General features: G+C 34.3%; 1 protein-coding gene across 2 annotated transcripts; it reads right to left on the minus strand.

The window, feature by feature from the left end:
- Positions 1-1344: 1344 nt before the first annotated feature.
- On the minus strand, positions 1345-22544 carry LOC106075834 (uncharacterized). Of its 2 annotated transcripts, XR_008779502.1 has the most exons (5): positions 22499-22544; positions 12503-12680; positions 12049-12225; positions 4387-4685; positions 1345-3900 (listed from the first exon to the last, which is right to left on the minus strand). XR_008779502.1 is itself a non-coding variant. In XM_056039277.1 (4 exons), exons 1-3 carry the CDS (start codon positions 14001-14003, stop codon positions 12088-12090), a joined length of 510 nt encoding a protein of 169 aa, XP_055895252.1. In that variant the 5' UTR covers positions 14004-14024; the 3' UTR covers positions 4387-4685; positions 12049-12087. The 2 variants fall into 2 exon arrangements, 1 of the variants encoding a protein (XP_055895252.1); XM_056039277.1 differs by lacking the exons at positions 1345-3900; positions 22499-22544 and adding an exon at positions 13810-14024.
- Between the last annotated feature and the right edge of the window lie 579 nt (positions 22545-23123).

Here is a 23123-nt window from a genome sequence, read left to right on the forward strand (position 1 = left end):
GAGAAAATGAAAATCAGACATCATGATATTTTAGAGCATTCAAAGTACTGATGCAACGGCTATTTTTTTCTTTTCCGAAAGTGAACCATCTAAATTTTTAAATTATATAGGAAAGCAGATTTTTCAAAAATTTACACCACTATTCAATGAAAAACTTCAGGGGAAGTATAAGTTTTATTAAATAGTTCACAAACTTCTTCATTAACAAAGATTCGCGCACTGGTACAAATAAAAGTGCATCTAATGTCACGATTGAAAATGTATCAATGGATCATTATAATATAGATTTTCCATTTATTAACTAACTCATTGAATAGAATACTGATTCAAATGTTGTTTTTAAAAAGAATTTTAATACGAACTTTGTTTCAATTTTAAGTTAAAAAAAAAAAAAAACTTTTATACCGCGCAGTTTTTACACATCGTCATTAGGCTATACACGTGTAAACAATATAAATTACAATAAATAGAGGCCAGATGTACATAGATCTTTATTTATAATAAGAGTTCTAGTATAGATATAGTAGATTCTATATCAAGATCTAGATTTAGATCTAAAACAAGGTCTAGATCTAGCTAGATCAATGTCTAGTTTGTATGACAAATGATAATGGAGATATTAATTATTTATTAGTCTTGTCATCTGTACAAAATTGTAGCTTAAATAACTTCAAGAATTTTTCTTCTTGTTGCCAATTTATCTAATTTTGTTAGAAGAATAAATCTTTTTTAGTTTCTCTTTATTACAATGAATGTATGGATAAGGTTAATAATTATTATTTTAAAAAATATAAGTGTACGCTAAATGAATATATGGAGATGCTGTGGCTGAGGGGTAAAGCACTTGGAACTGGAAGTCTCGTGTTCAAATCCTAGTAAAGATTCTAGGTGGACCACTTAGGGGGCCGATTTTGAGTTTGTGTATCCACACAAACTGTCTTTGTTTCCTAGCTCGTTTTTTTTTTTTTTACTTAAGGTGTGGAATACGCATGCAGCTTAGTTTTTTTAAGGTAATAATTTTTTTATTTTTTTTTAATTTTAAACGGCTATAGCTTTCATTATAAGACTGATTTCCTGATAATGAATAAATCCATAATGGATAAAGTCTATAGTTATTTTTTTTTATTCAATTGACTGAATGAATGGTCGAGTGACTTCGGACTGTACTCACTTAGTACTTTGGTCATAATACTCTAATTTTCTATCATGCCCACTTCTATCCTCCTGTCATACTGGTGGAACTAGAGATAGCAACCTAAACATATTCATTTCTGAAATAACATTATAACATATAAAACAAACAAACGAAATTAATGTATTTTTACATGAATGAATATATAAAAATTTTAGATTGAATAATAATTTTATTATATTCTAAGAATAATTATATTTGAAAAACAAACCAGAAGGTGTATTAATTTGTTTCTTTTCTATTTCACATTAAAAATTATTCTACTATAGTAAAAATCATGTTTTTTTCTTTTAATCTTAAGGATGTAAAGAATTATCTCTGACGCTTGCGACATTTAAATACGGTACCAGTACTTTTATTCCTCAATGACGTGCCAGATGGTATTATAAATATGATTTAGTGAACATTTGATTCTGACACATTTTACACTTAAACATTTTACAAGAATAAAACATTTCATGGCAGTGGATATTTGTTTTTGATTTTTTTTTTATTTTTTTTTTTGTCAAATGACTTTTTCAAAGAAAGCATTTTTGACCGACTTTTGTATTCTTTCTGACCACCTTGGAACTTTTTTTTCTATACAAACCCAATAGCTTTAAACTAAATAAGAAGATCCTCGATACTTTTTACGGCGCGATTATGCAAAATATGCTAACATACGGAATAACTTGTTGGCAAGGCAACGCTCTGTCTAGAAAACGTCATAAAAAGGCATCAAACATTACACTCAACATAACCATATTTAAAGGAACTTTTTGAACAAAAAGAAAAAAACAAAAACTCTTGGAAGACAACGGCCACCCGCTCCATCAGAACTATGCAAGGTCGCCGCGAAGTGGGAGACTGCTGTCAATCAAAACAAGAACAGAGCGGTACAAAATCTCGTTTGTACCTTACTCGGTCAGACTATATCTACGCCAGTCGTTGATAAGGCAACATGAAAAGAATCAAGATGCGTGTGTGTAGTTGCTGAATTAACTCTTTATTGTGTCTGTTCTATTTATGTGTATGTTTCTGTTGTTTTGTCTTTAAATGAGAAAAGAGTCTTGTAATCACAACAAATTTACATAAGGATCAATAAAGCAGTCTTGGTCTTACATATAATTATTTTTAAACCAGTATTTATTACAACATGTCTTTTTAAAATCGAGGAACGATTGAATTCTTTCAGACGAATTTCACATTTAAAAGACTTTTTTTACCAGAATGAATCCCTATATGTCTTTTTCAGTCATGCAACCTAGTTAACTCTTTCTGACATGTTTCACATTTAATTTTTTTAAACATAATTGACTTCCAACATGCCATTTTAAGCTAGTGGAGTAAGCGAATTCCATCTGACAAATTTCACATTTAAATGGCATTTTACCAGAATGTAATACAACATGCTGTTTTAAGCTAGAGAAATGATATAATTCTTTCTGACAAATTTCACACTTAAATGGCTTTGTACCTGAATGTAATACAACATGACGTTTTAAGCTAAAGGAATGATTGAATTCTTTCTGACAAATTTCACATTTAAATGGCTTTGTACCTAAATGTAATACACTATGCTTTTTTAAGCTAGAGGAATATGTGAATTCTTTCTGACAAATTTCACATTTAAATGGCTTTGTTCCTGAATGTAATATGACATGCTGTTTTAAGTTAGAGAAATAATTGAATTCTTTCTGACAAATTTCACATTTAAATGGCTTTGTACCAGAATGTAATACACAATGCTTTTTTAAGCAAGAGGAATGAGTGAATTCTTTCTGACAAATTGTACATGTAAATGGCTTTTTACCAGAATGAAATTCTGTATGCCTTTTTAAGTTATCCAAACTACTGAACTGTTTCTGACAAATTTTACATTTAAATGACTTTGTACCAGAATGTAATACAAGATGCTTCTTTAATATAGATGATCGATTGAATTCTTTCTGACAAATATCACATTTAAATGGCATTGTACCAGAATGTAATGCAACATGCTGTTTAAAGCTAGAGGAATGATTAAATTCTTTCTGACAAATTTTACATTTAAATGGCTTTGTATCGTAATGTAATACAACATGCTTTTTTAAGCTAGAGCATTGAGTGAATTCTTTCAGACAAATTTTACATTTAAACGGCTTTATACCAGCATGTATGTTTTCATGTTCTTTTAAGTGAGATGACAGAGTGAAATCTTTCTCACAAATTTTACATTAAAATGGCTTTTTACCAGAATGTAACTGTATATGCCTTTTTAAGTAGCCCAAACTATTGAACTGTTTCTGACAAATTTCACATTTAAATGGCTTTGTACCAGAATGTAATACAACATAATGTTTGAAGCTAGAGGAATGATTAAATTCTTTCTGACAAATTTCACATTTAAATTGCTTTGTACCAGAATGAATCATTAAATGACTTTTTAATTCAGAAGAATTGTAAAAATCTTTCTGACAAATTGTACATTGAAATGGTTGTATGCCAGAATGTCTTTGTTCATGACATTTTAATTTATAGAACTGTGTGAATTCTTTCTGGCATATGCTACATTTAAATGGCATTTTATCAGATTTTTTCTCTGCATAAACCAGCAGGTGGATTCTACTGCTTTTGGAAAAATTATGTCCATCTTCTATTTCTCCAGAATATCCATCTTTATTAGGAGCATTTCTAACATGAACATCTTGGTTTAAAGTCATTTCTTCATTCTGATTAACCATTTTTTTCTGCAATATTAAACAAAAGAGAATCTATTTAAAATATTATATTGATAACGATTCAAATACTAATGGTGTATTCGTTCATATTCATTACAAGAGAAAAAGAAAAAATAAAATATACAAAATCATCTTTTATATTACAATAATTAAAAAAAAATGTTTGGCCTTAAGCCATGCTTAAAAAAAAAAGAGCATAAGCATCGTCAAATTTTTTTTGAAGGCAGTTTTGGGGGGGGGGGGTAATTTTTTTCTTTATTACATACTGACCCTTTATTCTTTGAAAAAATTTTTGGAACCTACAATAGGTTCTTCCTGGAGTTAGTGGAATGACAGTAGACATCTGACCAGCTAGAGGATCAGGAAGAACACTGTGAGCTAAGCAATATTTCTGATATTTAAAAAAAAAGGGAGCATATTATTATAACTCTAATGGGGGTGCGTTCAAAGATGATTACTGGTGAAGTTTCAAGAAACATTTAAAATGAGAATTACTCAGGCCAGTCACATCAGATGTGGTCATGTTTTCAACAAGAATGGCAGAGTGATGTCCCATGATGTTCCATCAGTTTCTGGAAGTAGAGACCCAATTAAAAAAGTGAAGGTGTCACTGTAAACATTTAACTACATGGTTTGGCTTGGTTCAGTTCAGTGTGGTTCAGCAGTATGGCTCTGTATGACACATTATGACGGTTCAGTGCAGAGTATAGTTAAGACACCTCATAAGTACAAGATGACATCTTGATCTTGATGTGCAATCAAGTCAGACACAAGTTCAGTGTGTGAAGTCAGTTCTGAACAGTGGAAAAGCAAAAAGGCATGTGCAGTTTGATACAGTGCTACAAGAGTTAATTTGGTTATATGGTTATTAACTGTTAAACATTTGTACAGTCAGTGTTGTGTGTTACCAATTATGTAATGGCTATGAAAAATAGAGGACATTAAAGTGTTACATTGTTTTGGAGCCCTAAGTTAAAAAGTTCTTGAGTTGGTAGTATTATGTAGAGCAGTTTGCAAAGAGCCTAAATAGTGAGAGTAGTTACAATATTCTGAGGTATTTACAGTGCATAATCGAGCTACTCTTCTATTAAATATTGTAGTAGTAATTGTATGACTAAAAGAAATTGAAAAACTAAAGTTTCACTCTAGTTTTTTATTGGGGGGAAGGATACCCAGAAACCCTCTTTAGTTATGCGCATGAAATTTAATAATTGTAGCTTTGCTTTTCCTTTAGTAAAATGGTGCGAAAAGCTGCAAATTTTAGACCCTTCTTAACTACGAACATGAAGTTAGGTGACTGTAGATTGTAGGGGAGTTTTGTTATCTAAACTACATGTAGGAGAGTTTTAAACTCAAAACTCATCTAAAAGGGGTTATAAACTCAAACTCCCTTAGCTACAATCATAGAATTGGGTGACTGTATTTAAAGCCCTTTGGAGGGAGGTTGTAACATAATAGTATTATATGTACATTTGCACACTAGCGCGTCAGTGCAACACCGCTTGTGTTTACGTAATAAACGGAGTTCCTAATATGTCTTCCCTCGTAAACACTAGTTTGTTATTTGTGTAATACAAATATTCTACATGGTGTCAGAATAAAACTTGAAAAGCTGTTCAGACAAAGGTTTTTATTAATCTTATAATGGCTTCTTTTTATTTTGAGCAACCAATCTTGAATTGGAATGCTAAAGATCTGTATCAAGAGTTTATAAGATTTCAACAGCAGGTGAGCTTTTGTTTCAAAGGACCGTTAGCTGGTGCCGATAGTAAACAAAAAGCCGGATGGCTGGGAATGTGGATAGGTCAACAAGGCCGTGAAGTTTACAAAACTCTAAATATTAATGATAGTGAAGAGGGAGATCCGCAATTGCTATTAAAGAAAATAGAAGACTACATAAGGCCAAGACAAAATAAAAGAGTGTCTAGATTTAGAGCTCATCAGAGAAAGCAGGTAGAAGGAGAAAGTTTTGATAACTTTGTTAAAGACCTAAAGCTTCTCATTATGGACTGTGAGTATGACAACCCAGACGATATGCTTATTGATTTGATTATTAGTGGAGTCATACACGAAAAGGTACAATTAAGACTACTTGATCAGGGACAGAAGTTGACCCTTAGAAAGGCTATTGAAATTGGACAACAATACGAGATGTCGCAATGCCAAGTGAAAATGGTTAGGGGCCAAGAAGTTCTAGCAATCAAGAGGCAGTCGCACAATGTACTCAAGCAGAAGTCTAAAGACAACTCAGATAAATTATGTAGTAAATGCGGCAAGAACCATGAAAAGGGAAAATGTCCAGCAATAGGAACCACATGCAATTTCTGCAAGAAGAAAAACCACTGGTTTCAAATGTGCAGAAAAAGACGCAACGTCAATCTAGTAGAAGATGACAGTCACAGTGATGAAAATATCTTACCTGTTAGCACTGCAAGTAGCCAGTATAAAAAGGGTAATATTGAGAATATCAATGTCGTTGAAGACAAGTGGACTGTAAAACTAGTCGTGCATGGCAAGACATTAATTTTTCGTATCGACACTGGTGCAAGATGTAACATTCTTGTCAAGTCAGAGTTTGAAAAGCTCAAAGACAAAGTAAAACTTGCTTATTCAGCAAAGTCGCTCAAGTCTTACTCTAATCATGTTATTAAGACTTTAGGAGCAGTAGTGCTACCTTTGAAAAATAATATCCAAGAGGTGAAAGCAAGATTTGAGGTAGTAGACATTAGCCAAGAGAACATTTTGAGTGGTGACACAGCACACAGTTTAGGACTACTACAACGGATAGACAGCATAGAATCCAAGGCAGAAGACGAGTTACAAAGAGAGTTTCCTGAAATGCTTAAAACAACTGGAACACTGCCAGGAGAATACAAGATTCAGTTACAGGAAAATGCTAAAGGAGTTATTCATCCACCACGTTGCTTAGCAGCATCTCTACGCAATAAAGTTGAAGAAAAACTTAAAGAAATGCAAGCTGATGGATTTATTACTGCGTACATGAACCTACTGAATGGGTTAGCTCCATGGTTGTTTCGTTCAGGAATGACAAAGTTAGAATATGTATTGATCCAAAAGATCTCAATAAAGCAATCAGAAGGGAACATCACCCGATGAAAACTATTGAAGATGTGATCACTAACATTCCAGATTCGAAGATATTCTCAGTTCTCGATGCCAAGTCAGGGTTTATGCAAATAAAGCTTGAAAGAGAATCTTCATTTCTCACAACTTTCAACACACCTCTGGGAAGATATAGATGGTTACGATTACCTTTTGGTATTAAATCAGCGCCAGAAATTTACCAAAGAATTATGGATGAAATGCTTCAAGGAATTGAAGGAGCATATGTCATCATAGACGACATTCTAGTAGCTGGTAGAGATGTTGAGCATCATGATCACATTTTGAAACAAGTCATGCAAAGAGCAACGAAGTACAATCTAAAGCTGAACTATGACAAGTGCAAGATAAGGCAAAACAGAGTACCTTATATGGGCCATATCTTGTCAGAGAAAGGTTTAGAACCAGATCCAGCAAAGATAAAGGCAATTATTGACATGCCAGCTCCTCAAGACAAAGATGGAATCAGAAGATTTCTAGGTGTAATTCAGTACCTAGCAAAATTTATTCCTAATCTAAGTCAAGCAGATGCTCCAATACGAAAGCTTTTAAAAGATGATTTAGAATTTCAATGGAATCATGAACAAAACAAGAGTTTCAAAGAATTGAAATATCTTTGTACAAACCCTCCAGTTTTAGCATATTATGATGTCAACAAGAAAGTAGAGATAGAATGTGATGCAAGTAAAGATGGACTGGGAGCAGTATTACTCCAGGAAGGCCGTAAATTGCATACGCATCAAGAGCTCTCACAGATACAGAAACAAGATATGCTCAGATTGAGAAGGAAATGCTCTCAATTGTGTATAGTACAAGCAAATTTCACTGCTACATATTTGGTAAGGAAGTAACAGTTTATAATGATTACAAACCTCTGGAGCAAATCTTCAAGAAACCTCTATTGTCAGCACCAATGAGAATACAGAAGATGCTAATAAGACTGCAGTGGTATGATCTGAAAGTCTGTTATAGAAAAGGCAAGGAAATCTCCGATACACTTTCTCGTGCACATCTACCAAATACTGATACACAGACATGTGAATTTACAGATATTCAGTGCATATGATCTCTGTAAGTGATTCGAAATACAGTGAAATTAAAGACTGTACAAGCAAGGAACTTTCAATGCTTCTGGAAGTAATTATGACTGGTTGGCCAGACACAAGAAGCGAGACTCCAATTGAAGTCAGGCCATATTGGGATTCAAGAGACCAGTTATCAACTTCGGATGGTATTATATACAAAGGTCTGAGAATAGTCATGCCACCAAGCTTACGTAAATAAATGCTAAATCTGATTCACAAGTCTCACTTAGGAATAGTCAAGTGTAAGCAGAGAGCCAGAGAAGTCATGTATTGGCCAGGCATGAATGCAGACATTGAAGTGACAGTTAGGGATTGTAGCAGGTGTGCTGAACATCAGAATCAAAATGTGTCAGAGCCGCTAATGCCTACCAAGACACCAGACCTTCCATACAGCATGGTTGGGTGTGATCTGTTTAACTTTGAGGGTAAAAAGTATGTTCTTCTAGTTGACTACTTCTCAAAGTTTATTGATGTCAAAGAACTGTCACAGGAAACCACATCAGATATCATCGAAGCAATGAAGAGTATATTCGCATGCCATGGAATACCTAGAAGGTTAAGGTCAGATAGCGGGCCACAGTTGGCTTCAAGGGAATTCCTGAACTTCTGTAAATCAAACGGAATAGAGCATGAAATGTCGAGTCCTCATTTTCAGAGTTCTAATGGTGAGGCTGAAAGAGCTATTCAAACAGTGAAGAAACTTTGGAAGAAAAGCGAAGACAAATTTCTGTCGCTATTAGACTACAGAACTACTCCACTGAGTAATATTAATTTGTCGCCAGCACAATTACTCATGGGACGCCGACCCAGAAATGTGTTACCTTCTAGCGAGGAAATACTCACACCTAAGACACCAGATCTCAAGGTGGTGAAGAAACACTTTGACTCCGAGAAACAGTCTCAGAAACATTATTATGATAAGAGGAAAGGAGTTAAGAGTCATAATCCACTACAAGACGGAACGGCAGTCAGAATGCAACTTAATTCTAAGTGGAAACCAGGAACAGTAGTTTCGAAGCATTCTAAGCCTAGATCATATAATGTCAAAAGTGGAAATAAGGTCTACAGAAGAAACAGAAAACACATCAGAAAGTCTTCTGAGAAAGCAAACAGATTTGACAACAATTATGACTTTCCAGATGACATCTCAGAACAACCAGAACCACTAGATCTAGAGAGTCCAAGATTACAAACTACACTAGATTTTGAGCCGCCACTACACACTGCTTCTTCTAACACCTTTAGACCAAATGAACCTTATGTAGCACGCTCAGGCAGAATAGTTAACAAACCCAAGAGACTTGATTTGTGATGAACTGATTAGACTTTTTAGTTGACTAGTTTGTTAGTTATTCTGATAAATAGATTTTCTAAATTAAAGAAGAGAGATGTAACATAATAGTATTATATGTACATTTGCACACTAGCGCGTCAGTGCAACACCGCTTGTGTTTACGTAATAAACGGAGTTCCTAATATGTCTTCCCTTGTAAACACTAGTTTGTTATTTGTGTAATACAAATATTCTACAGAGGTAATAAACTCAAAACCTTTTTTGGTTACACTCATAGAATTTGATGACTGAAGTTTGGTTTATATTTGTTTTTGTTTTTTTTTTAAGCTCAAAACTCAATGGAGGGAGGTTTTAAATTAAAAACATCCGGTGGGGGGTTTAACTTTAAGCCTTCTGGAAGGGGTTTTTAAGCTTATAGAATCTGGTGATTGTTATTTGCTTTAGCCTTATATTGAATAGGGGGGTTTTAAACATTAAAAAAACTCGAAGGGTGGCAAGCATCTGAAGCTGCTCATATGAAAAGTTTTTTTTTTCAATATTGAGTTAGCTGAGAATTCATTAGTATATAGGACTAGATTTAGTTTTAAAAAATGTGAGATTTTAGAAAAGCGAATTTATGCAGGAGGTAAGATTTGAGGCCCGGAGTCTCTAGAAAAAGCTGGAAGTAGGAAAAAAGCAACCCATTTATTCTCACCAAGTCTGGGTCATCTGCCTAGTGCCTGGGAATGTGCCACCATTAATCCTATACCAAAATTAAAAAAAGAGGGGGGGGAAGCCTCCAATGCTGAAGGCTACAGGCCCATCACATCTTGTGTGGGAAAGATAGGTGAGAAAATGGTAAATGAGTGTCTAGTTTGGTACCATGAGAGTGCCCATCTTATAGCTCAGGGACATGCTGGTTTCATGCTGGAATATCCACAATAGGCTAAATTAGTGATGTTCAGAGTATGTCAGTTATGAGAGTGTGGGACTAACATTTAATGACCCTTAAGAACGGCCTCCCCGAGAACTCTGTCCTGACTTTGACCCTTTTCACAACCTTCATAAATGACCTACCAAGGATAGAGATAAACAACTCCCAAATAGTCTATTATTATTTGATCACACTTAGAACTGGCATTCTCAGGCAGCCTTTTTACTCTTCCTCAATGGAGTGGCTCTTGGTATGGAGAAGCAGCTCAAGTACTTTGGTGAAACTTTAGATTGCAAATTAAAAATGTGTGAAATTGTCAGTACTAAATTGTTTTGAGCGATACAAAAGACAGAATAAATACATCCCAGATAGAAAACTAGTAGATATAAACCAGTGTTATTGCACACCAGTAATAATGCAGTGGGTATCAAGTCACATATGGGTGACTGGCCAGGCAATTGCAGACTCTCTAGCCCACCAGGGCATGCTGACACTACCAAAAGAGCAGGCTATAAGTTTCCATTAAGCTCTGGCAACAATATGAAAGATAGAAATGGAGAAGTGGTTCGAGTGTTGGTACAAGTTCCAAAAAGCCTGTGGAGTCTGGAAGCACAAAGAGGCCCTCTGACCATGCTTGATAGTGGTGGAGGCTGCCCAGTTTTGAGACAGTTTTTATAGAATAGTGCGGGACAGGTCATTGTCCCATTTTACACAGTACAAGCCAAACTTATAACTCACAGTGCTCCTCTGCTGGAAGTAAAAAGAAAATGCCCCATATTTGCTGATCTTTGTCTTGATAGGTCTGGAAAAACACTAATTCTCAACCTGTATGCTAATGTGCATGCACTACAACAGGGTTTTCTGTCCAGGATTTTTACATGAACCTATTAAGTCCTCACTCAAATTGAGTTTGGTAGTGATAATGATTGTATGTACATAAACATTTCTCAATCACTATATGAATAGTATCTCTCATTAGATACAGTATTCTAGTCCAAACAACTGTCTTATTATGTTTCTAAGTGTGACAGAACGTCATTCGGTCACATATCAATCACATCAACAGCATTTATATAGTTAAATTATTATCCCCTTTTTTAATAGGAGAAAGTAGTCTAATTTTATTAAAAGCCACCTTCACCTATCCCTTAGTCTGTTGGACTGTTGGGGCACCACACAAGCTTTGACAACTGTCTTTCTCTTTTCCTCTCTTTTGCCTTGCATAGAACCTCTTTTAATGTCAGGTTTGTGTATTCTTATATGTTGTCTTCCCATCTCTGTCTGCCTCCTCTATTTTTATGTTGTCTTCCTAACATTTTCTATGTCTGCTTCCTCTTCTTTTTCCTTGTACAGTTCCCTGAAGGAAGGTGCTTGCGAGCCCAAAAGACATAATATGGCCAAGAGTTTGAATTTGTGGAACCAAACATTGTCATAGCCCTGTCTCTAATCTCTTCATTTGCATTGCAGCCTTTAAATGTAATGCCTAGGATCTTTCTGTAGCACCTCTATTTCATCCCCAATTAATTTTTTTTTCCCAAGGGATTGTGTAATGGTTTTAACACATTGACTTTAAACACTAATTTAAGCTCATATATATGTATATATATATATATATATATATATATATATATATATATATATATATATATATATATATATATATATATATATACATATATATATGAATGAACTGCAAAGAGTACACAATGTTTTCATATGAATAAAAATTAAATGTGGCTTACCTCTGTCACTTCTAAAAATTCTTTAAAAGTATGACCAGTCTAGGCAAATTCTTGAAATTCTTGTGTCTCTGAAGAAGATTCTATCTTGTCAATTTTAAAAATATTTTTGAAATCATTTGCAAATTGTTCTTTCATGACATCCATCATTGATCTTGGGTGAAATTGATCTTCAGATGTCTTTATAAATAGAATTGTTATATATATATATATATATATATATATATATATTACTAAAATACTAAAATATTAAATGTCATTTATAATAAAATATTCAGGAACTATGTTTTTTAAAGTGATGGACACCTAATATGAAAAATTAAGTAATAAAAAAAAGTGCCAATTTATCAATAACTAGGGCTTTCAATGTTCTAATTTATATACAGGTACAAAAAAATAATAAAACTTAAAACATAATTAAATTCAATTTCTACCATTGAATAAAAATTGATTTTACCTTTGCCTGTTTTGCTACATTTAATTCAAAAGTTTGACCAGTCAAGCTGCTTTCTTCTTTCTCTAAATGCGGAGATGATTCTATCTTCTCAATTTTAATGACCTTTAGGAGATCATTTGTAAAGTCTTGTTTCATGTCCCCCATCATTGATGTTGAGCATGTATGATCTTCAGATGTCCTTTTAAATAGAATGTAGATTCTACAGTCAAACTTTGAATGAAATCTAGTGAAATTTATGAAGTTTTAGGGTGAATAGAATGATCTAAATGAGATTTATGATTTTGTTATGCTTTTACAAATATATCTTGTTAAACATTTTTTTAAACATAAATACCAGTACTTAAATAATTGAATTTTAATCAAAATTTATTATCCCTTCTTTTTTTTTTACAATGTCTTTGCATTGATGACCATTTTACTGAAAAAAAATATATATTTAAAAATCTAGTGTACCAAAATTAAGAAAACCAAATAATTTGAAAACAAAATCAATGAGCAAATATTCTTCTAGTTGGTAACAAAATAAATTATGGCAGGGTTATCACTTAAATTAATTCCCAGTGACCAACACATGACTGATAGTATTCTTTGTCCAATAACCTTTTAAAAAAAATAATTCTATATAGATCAAGAACTAGTACCAGTTTAAGGCTACCAAACTTCATTTTATGGTAGCTTTATACAATTTCTTAGCATGCATATGTATCTATATAATAGAAAAAAAAATTATTTCTTTCATGAAAATCAAAAATGTTTCAGCAATCTTGAAATGATTTTTAAAGATTTGGTGATTTTAAGATATTGCCCAGTTGTCCATAGAGCCAGTCCTCCCCTGCCTGCCTTGACATTTTATAGACCTCATTAAACATTTCTTTTTTTTTCATTCTAAAAGCCTTTAAGTAATTTAATTGTTAAGAAAGTGTACAAACATTGACTTTTAAGACACTATTAGTTGCATGGAGTCCTAATTGAATCAAACGAATATCTAGTTTATTACTTAGATCTAAATTAGCTAGGGGAAAATCCCTGAAGTGTGGAATAAAAAATGACTGATAATTTGGAGATTGCATTTTTTTGGGTCTGTTCACACAGGTTGGAAATTGGAAATAGATATACTTTAATGATAAAATGTAAAAGGTTTCAAAGAAGTGATATCAATTACTTTAGACTTTAGCCTTATCTATATAATTATATATATAATCTATAAAATGTTTAATGAGGATTTTTTTAAAAGTTAATTAAGTTTTTTAAATTTATTTTTAAAAATATCACTTTTTTGTTTTCATCTATATGATAGGATAAAGTACCAAGCATCCACAGAATCCTGATGCAGTCCTAGCTGCGATGGACAAAACAAGTCTGCAGAATGGCAGAATGCTGCATCCCTAAATAACTCCTGTATGGTGGACAAAGAAAACACATTAGGGACACCCTCAAAGCTTCTCTGAAAGTGTTCAAAATTGACCCAGCCACCTGAGAGAAGAAGCACATGACAAAGCATAATGAAAGCTGATACACAAACTGCTGAGGAAAATAGAACAATGTTGACAGAAGAAAAGCACCAGAGAAGAAAAGCAAGGCAAATGACATTAGCTTCAGCTGGAATAAACTGCCGCAGTTTCTCTAAAATCATCTCAGCGATTCCAGCAGCATGATTGTCCTTTGTGTCGATGAAGTCAATAAAAGACTCACGAACCTGCATCCCGTCATTATCCATGACAACGTACCGTAAAATTTGAGAAGTTTGATCTAGCTTTGAGATGTCAGGTGTACTGTCAAAAATAATAGAGATATATTTGGCTTGTTTTACTTGCTGTATGATTTGTTTTTAACATGATTCCCCAATATTGTAAAAATTCATTTTTGTATTTGTGGAGACATGTATGTATTCGGTCTGGAACTAAGCTTACTTCGAAGCACATGCTCCCTCAAGAGTGGATCGTACTTTGATAGTAATTTTACTAATTCCATGAAATTGCCTTGATGTTGCACTTCCAAGTGCCAGATTTTGCTTTGAGAGAAAACGAATGATGTCCAAGATTCTCTTCAGGTAGTCTCTCCAGGTTTTCGTCTCTTGTATAATCAAATCTTGGGCCTTGTTGTCAATATTGTTGCCTACTCTCAGGCGAACTTCAAGTTCCCTTCAAAGAAGCGATGACTGAATGTGAGCCCTGCTGGTCTCATGTTTTTCTATTTTCGGGGATAACCTCCACCAATCATTGAATCCCTTTTTGGATTTAAATGAAGATTTGGTACTTGATCTTGTTGAGAAGAGTATGCAAGGGAAGCAAAATAAGGAAATTTTTTTTTTGGCGAATAACACATCCACTTTCTAAGAACTTTCTCGCCGTTTGACATTTGCGGTAAAACCAAGCCTTTAAAAGCTTTCTAGCCTTTCCTTTTGCTGATTCTTTATGTCTATACACCTCTCTGAATTGACTGTCCATTCGCTGAACTGTTTCAGATCCTTGAGTGACAAGGTGTATGCGGATATTATCTGTGATGACATCAGGCCAATCTCCAATGTCGTTCAGTCTAGAGTTTATTATCCTGCTTTCTGTATTGTTTACACTGTCTGATGGTTCAGCTTCTTCAGTATGACTTTTTGAGGAGTGTACTAAAGACATGCGTGTATGCTGTCCTTTAGTCTCTAGAACCTGCGGTATTGAAGTATTTTCTTCTTTTTCATCATTCAGGATGTCGGCCTCATCATTTTTGTCTGGATTCAATGATAACCGTCTCATCTTGCTTTGTTGCTTTAATTGTTCAGTTAATTCATACCCAATAACAGCTTGCCTATAGTCGGTGGTCTCTGGTAACGATGTGACTTGAATGTATTGAAGAAAAAGTCAAGGAGAGGAAACAAAATAGCGACATGACTAGTTTATAAATCTTTAGTTCATACAGTAGTTTATGTTTGTTCGTGTTCATACAATTAGTCGTTTTTACTGAAAAGCTCAGGGAAATAGGAAATTAATACACACTGATGGAATTTTGGTGCCCCTTTCAACTTGGTGCCCTGTGCGGCTCGCACCACCCGCACATTGGTAGTTACGCCACTGGGGGGACATGTTCTCCGTCAAAATGAATTACTCTTAATTAATAAGAGTTGCGATGACATCCTATTAAGTACAACTTGGCGCCAAACATTTATTGAGGTCCTCAGAGCAGGTGGGAAGAGGCTTCAGACATTACCAGTGACAGATTTTTGTGGAAACAGCTTGACGGCAAATTTGCCGAACGGCTCGGAAGGGTCTAAGTCAGTAAGAATAGCTTATTAGGTTTTTGAACTAAAACTTTTTAATAGCAGGAAAATGCACTAGATACCTTTCCACAAATATCTGTCACTGGTAATGTCTGAAGCCTCTTCTCACCTGCCCTGAGGACCTCCACGAATGTGTGGCGCTAAGTTGTACTTGGATGTCATCGAAACTCTTATTATGCGTAATTCATTTTATCGGAGAACATGTCCCGCAAACCTCATGCGACGCTGTCACAATTTTACTATGGGGTCGACTCCCAGTTCGGCATAGGATTTCCTTGATTTATACCCGATCTCTATAACTGACTCCTAAAATCCGTCTTAGCCATCTTTGTAGAGCCACATTTAGTGCTTTCAATTTCTGTCTTAGCCATCTTTGTTGAGCCACATTAAGTGTTTTTCAATTTCTGAAGATGACTATTCACTGCACTTTATTCATGTAGCCCCACCACTGGTAGAAATGTGTAACCTCTCTTGAATACGCTCTTGGAATTAGGTGACTGTAGTTTGCTTAAGATTTTATATCGAAAAGGGAAGTTTTATCTCCAAAATCATCTGTTGGGGTTTTAAACTAAAAAAATCTCAGGACTTTGTTGTTTGTTTTTTTTTAATTCAAAACCCACTTTAGCTACGATCATGGAATTTGGTAACTGTAATTTACTTTTGAATAATATTGAAGATAGAGGTTTTCCACTACAAAACGCTTTGTAGGGGGATTTTAAGCTCAAAACCATCTGGAGGAGATGAGTTTAAATTCAAAACCCCCATTAATTGGCTTGGCCACGCTCAAATAATTTTAGTGTGTAATTTGCTTTTTTTTGCTTTAATTTCGCTTTTTTCGCGACAACAAGAGTTGAAGTTATCAGCCTGAGTTATTAAGTATATTCCTTGTTCATTCTGTTGATTGCGTCTGCTACGAACTCTCGAGCAACATCAACATCTACACGTATCAGCAAATAGACCTTTAACATGTGTATTGTTTTAGAATGGGTTTATTTTTATGAAAAAAAAAGCTTTACTTTAAGAATCAAAAAGTAGCCGTTTCACCTAAACTTTGCAAGCCACAACGCATGTTGAAATAAAAATGTTCATCTCCCTTCTAGATTTTTTTATCTGAGTGTGATAGAAGGACAGACGGACGAACGGACATCGAATATTTTGCATAAACTCTGCTTTTCCTCTGAAGTGGGCGCTAAAAAGTAGTTTAAAAGAAAAAAAATTACGTAATAGTAGGCCCTATGTACTAGTCAACTGGCGACGTAGAATTCGCCACTATTTTGAAGGGCCACTGCAACCTATGCGCAGTGGGCCCCTTCTTCTTCTTCTAGCCAGCTTTATTGCTGCTGAGCTGTGAGCTCTTTTACAGACTGTGCCAAGGAAAAAAGTGTGCTGTTTTCTTCAGTTGTTCAGCACTGCTGTACAGGGTGTTGGTTATGTTGGGCTGTAGTGGAAGTAGGGTCTGCCTAAGGTGGATTAGGGAGGGGCATTCAAAGAGGATATGGTTTACGGTTTCAAAGGGGTGGGCGCAGTGTCTGCAAAGGGGGAGTTGTGTGGAGTTTATTTTGTTCAGGTGGTAATTTAATAGTGGTGTGTGTCCTGTTCTTAGTTGGAAGATTGTAGATTGTTCTTTGCGGGGGAAGAAGTTAATACTGTCCAGTTTGTTAGGCGTAGTCATTTCTTTGTACATGGCTCTGCCTGTGTTTCCTGATGCCCATTGGTTGAGCCTCTCCTCTTTGTGATTGTTGACCCACACTTTCATAATACCCGCACTTTCATAGGACCAGCGCTAATTCAAAGTGTATAAATCTCCCGAATTTGCAAAATATGTGAAAAAGTCCTTAAAGTTCCGTAAACGGAAATATATAGACAAAAATTGTCATTTTGGGGTGTCATTCAACATAGAAAACGTCAATCCTACGTGCGATAAATAAAAACGGCATTATGCATTAGCCGTAATTGTGTATTCTGGTGAAAGAAGCTTCTCGCGCCTCAAACCAATATAGAATTACTTATGGTCAACAATTCTCAAAAATATATTTAAAAAACATTTGGTAATTTTTGCTACTGAGCGTTATCTATGTTGGAAACAGAATTATTATGATATACTGTATGAGAACGCTTCATCTTCTTCTTCTTGAAACTGTCAGGTAGAGTTGAGCCTTCGACTCTTGGAACTCTAGGCCAGCAAAAGTGAACAAGAGCTCCCTCTTACCGGCCTAAACGAAGTGTAATTGTATCGATTATTTTATCTTATATAATACAGATGTTACTTCAAAAAAGGAGATAATTACGTCCTCTGCGTCATGCATTCAGTCACTGGTTCTCATGGCTAGCACAGGCAACCCATTCCATGCTTTAATAGCACTATGGAAGAAGGAGCATTTGTACACATTTGTCCTAGCATATGGGACGAGGAATGTGTCTTTATCTTTGTGTCTTTATTAAATTTTGTTTTTGTCTTTAAAGTTTATGGTTCAGTGTTTTATGTATCATTGCTACTTTACTTTTGAGTCTTCTATCCTGAGGGCTTTCTAAATTTAGTGATTTTACTAAAGGTGTTACTCTAGTCAAATGTGAATATTCGTTTGTAATGAATCTCACTGCTCTATTTTGTGTGTGTTCAAGTTTCTTAATGTTTTCTTGAGTTGAGGGGTCCCAAACGGAGGATTCATATTCTATTATTGGCCTAACCAAAGTTAATTTACATTTTAGTTTTATGTTCTTATTTGATTTATAGAAATTTCTTTTAATAAACCCTAGTGCTTTGTTTGATTTTTTTGTAGTTTCATCAATATGGGGATTCCATGAAAGCTTCTCATTTACCATAACACCTAGGTATTTTGCATTTTTAGTCTGTGTTACTGGTTATTACCATGAATAAGATAAGTGGAATTAATTTGTTTTAGTTTTATTTGTAACTCTTAATAACTGACATTTTTCTGGGTGGAAAGACATGCTCCAATTTGATTCCCATTTCTGTAATTCATCAAATTCTCTTTGTAAAATTTCTGTATCTTGTGTAGTTTTTATTGTTCTATATATTATGCAATTGTTTGTGAATAATCTGACTTTTATTCCTGAACTAATGCAATTTGGTAAATCATTTATGTAAATTAAAAATAGTAGTGGAACTAAGACTGTTTCTTGAGGTACACATGAGTTTACTGTTATTAATGTTGATTTAGATTGTTTACTATTACAGTTTGTTCTCTCCCTATCAGAAAATCTTTAATCCACTGATGCAAAAGACCATCAATGCCAAAATATTTTAATTAAAAAAAAAAACAACTATGGCAATGAACTTTGTCAAAAGCCGTATCCGCTTTTCTATTCAAACTTTGCCCCCGCGAAATCCGTTTCGCATAGGACCCCACAATGGTTAATTCCGGCCCTGCTATTTAGTGACGGGTTAATATACATAGTAGATTACTTGTTCTCTTTCCATGACTTCTTGGTGACAATGGTTAAGTTCGGGGCTGCTATTTAGTGTTTGTAAAATGTTTTACATGTTTCGGATGTTCATCCAGAGTTAAATATAGTTTACTTCCTCATCCGAACCTCCCGCAGAACGAAGGGGGATGGGAGGGGGAAGATGAGACTATCAATAAATCCAAATGACAGTCCAGCGCGCAAACCGCACGACCAGGCAGCCATCCGTTGTGAAGTGTGAAACTATTTCCCCCCCCCCTTTTCTTGTTTTTTTTTGTGAGGTAATTCTATCCGCAGAAATTAAAGAATGATCTTTCCTTTACATCTACTCGTTCAAACTTTTGAGCCATGAAGAGAATTATATATATATATATTTATATATATATATATATATATATATATATATATATATATATATATATATATATTGTTGTTTTTTTTTCAGGTGTGGGGCGAGGTGATTTGGGCGGGGTAAACTACATCCTTCTTTATCGATCATTATTAAATATTAAGAGAGAAGTAATCGATCTTACAAAAAGGTCATAAGCTTCATAAAGGATGAATGGTCTTAAAAATTATGTTTTTTTGTTGCATTAATTCATTTCCATATATGCACACATATATTGGGCAAAATATCTAGAAAAAACGTATGTCGCCTGATTATTTCACTACGAAACAAGTAAATGTTTTGTCCAGATACATCCTAGTTAGAACGATGACTGTATCGTTTGATACACATAAGGAAAGTCTCTTAACGTCAACGTTTTCTTTTCGAACCCAAACTTTGACTATGATTTAGAGATTGATAACAAAATGACCCGGACATTATTGTAGTTAACTTAGTAGACTAAACTATCTTGTGACTGGAGATGTGTTTATGTCATACCTTTATTTCTTATTTCTTAAGTAGTATTAAGTATTAACAGTTCATTACTTCGTGTAACTCTATCTGTCTTTCACGATCACACACAAACAAAATAATAGATCAAACATGTCACCGCTACATTTTTCTCTATAATCTCACCTTGACTTATGGATATTTAAAACAAAAATCAATATAATAATGTCATATTTGTATTCTGCTTGTCCTTATAATGGTACTTCAAGATTATCGTGTAAGTGTGGAACAAGTCACTTTTTGTTTGGTCCCGTAATCAATATTTTCTTTACGCTTCAATGCAAAAATATAGAAGATCGATTTTAGTTTTTGTTGTATACTGGTTCTCCTGCCATAACGTTCCGTCACCTATACATTGGTATTTTGTTTTCTATTTAAATCTGGCCAAAGTTTTAAGTGTTGTAATTGAGGTCACTTTATAATAAAGGATAGCTAAAATTAAACTAATATTTATTGTAGGGAAAATGTAAATTGGTCGTTGTGCTGGTCACATAAAAACTACTTTCAGACAACATTTAACTCCATCTGGCCACTAGATAGCCGTGTTTGTTTTACAAGTTTAGGATGTTCCTTCAGAGTTGAAGATAATTTACTTTCTAATCCAAATCTCCCACAGGACGACGGGGGATGACAGCGGGCAGGATTGAAACCAGGGATCATCCATAAGTCCGAACGACAGTCCAGCGCGAAAACCGCAAGCAGCTATCTTAATGTATGAAATGGATTCTTAAACTTTTTAATCACAAAACTCGATTGCTTTTATAATGTTTAACTAATAACGATATATCTTTTACAAAAATGTTTGCTTATAATTTTTATATTTGTATCTAGATATTTACTTTCTAGTTTTAACAACCTGCAAGTTTGAATGATTTAAAGCAGTGCTCAAACACGGAATCATAATAAAGACATGTCAAAAATTCATAAATGAAATCTAGACCACACACATACCCCTAAATATCGTCTTTTAAGTGTTAAGTAAATCTGATTTGGCACTATAATGTGTAACAGGAAAGTGTGACGCGGTTGTAAAATTATATTTAAAAATAACACCAGCAGGAACTGTTGATATTTGTGGAACAATTAAGTCCTTACAAAGTTACGTTCAAATTAAAAATCATTGGAATAGCTATTCAAACAAAAGATTTTATATCCGAAAAGAACTTTCCTATACGTAACAGTCATTAATAAAATAGTCTATTGTTCAATAATTTTTAGAAGATACAATTTTGTAAAGAACTATTATCGTATTTTCCCCCCACAAGTATAACTATGGTTTAATACCCCATACACATTAAACTCTAACGGATAAAAAATTAATGTTTAAAAACTAAGCTTGGTAAGGCTTAACGATTGATTTTAATAGCGGTTATTTGCTTTGGCTATAACATTGAGAATTCGAGAAGGTGACCTCATTCATGTCAGTCTAAGGTTGGTAACAGTTCATTATAGATCGTTTAAGTTTGTTCTAAATCAAATATACAGAGGACAAGAGATTCCGATGTAAGTAAATCTAGGCATTGTTTAGCGTATGATATAAACAGAGTAATATTTTTAATAAATACACTTAGTATAGTTTTTAAGACAAAGCAGAAAACTGAAATTTTAAAAAAGTAGCTCCTTTTTTTTCAGTGTTGTAGCAGGTTTTGTTTATTGAAGCGGTGGTCATAGTAGAAATATATTTTTTATTAAGCTTATTAGTTAATTAAGTGTTTGTAATTAATTATTTTGTTAGGTATCTCGAACAAGGGAAAAAATTTTACTTGACTGATTAGGTGCTAAACATTGAAATTATCTCTGTTATTGTTTGTAGAATTTTTTTAAAATAAGTATAAATAACTATAAAACCTATTTTCATAAGCAGTTACCTGGCACAGTGGTTACCTTATTGGCTTGAGGAGGCCTTAGCCATTGACTTCAACTTTAGGTGGCTCTTTTTTTTTTATTATAAATACATACGTCCCTTTTTAAGAAGATCATGGTGGGAAGCGTGGTCGAGAGGCTTGGCTTGGCTACCTAGAAGGGGGCTCGATGTTCGACACCCGACTCGGGCAGAGTTGTGTTTACTGAGCGCCTAAAGGCAGCACTGAAAACCAACTCCTAGATACCCCTCCGCCCCACCGGTCCACAAATGAGATTGGACCAAAAGCGCTCTGAGCATGCTATAAGCATGAAAGTAGCGCTATATAAAAGCTATAATAATAATAATAATTTAACATCCGCGATGATATAAGGAACTCTTATTTCAAATTTTAGCAAGACTGGTCAAACAGTTTGGATTTTTATTCGGGACATACATATCCAACTTAGGTGTAGCCGAAATTTAATCCCCCCGCAGGGGGATCAAAATTTAATCACTGATTTTTTGCTTTGATTTTGTTTATTTTAGTTGAGATTTTATACTAACCGTCACTTGCCCCAGCGCAGTCAAGGGGTTTTTGAGTTTAAAACCCCCTACCAGGGAGTTTAGCAGTCAAAACCTCCTCTTCTATAAAACAAAACAAAAAAAACAAGATTACAGAGGCGGCCCAGTCGGAGTTGGATCCATGTCGGATCTACCTATTCGCAAGGAATAGTCAAGACGTGATTTAATTTGGATAAATAATTAAATTCTCGCTGGACGAGGGAGAATGGCAGCGAGCAGGGTATGAACCCTGCCTGGTCGTGCAGTTTGCGCGCTTGACTGTCGTTCGGACACCCTAACCTATATAACATATAATTTATATTTTTTTTAGATCTAGATCTAGTAAATGAACATAAAAAATAAGAGTACTCTCGTCTCATAATTATTATTTTGCAATTTTTAGATATATAATCTTCTTTATCAAAAGACTGAATGCAACACTAAATTGTGATTTTTTTGTGTGTATTTTTGATAATCAATTACTAGATCTAGGTCTAAAAAATAAAATTATATGTTACATAAGTTAGGGTCGAATAAAAAACATCAACTATACTTCTTTGAACTACTTGACAAAACAACGCCTTGATCCAACTGTCTACATAATGTTCACGAGCGATCAGTCGCGGAT

This window comes from Biomphalaria glabrata, chromosome 8, assembly GCF_947242115.1.
Source record: "Biomphalaria glabrata chromosome 8, xgBioGlab47.1, whole genome shotgun sequence".
NCBI classification, from domain to species: domain Eukaryota; kingdom Metazoa; phylum Mollusca; class Gastropoda; family Planorbidae; genus Biomphalaria; species Biomphalaria glabrata.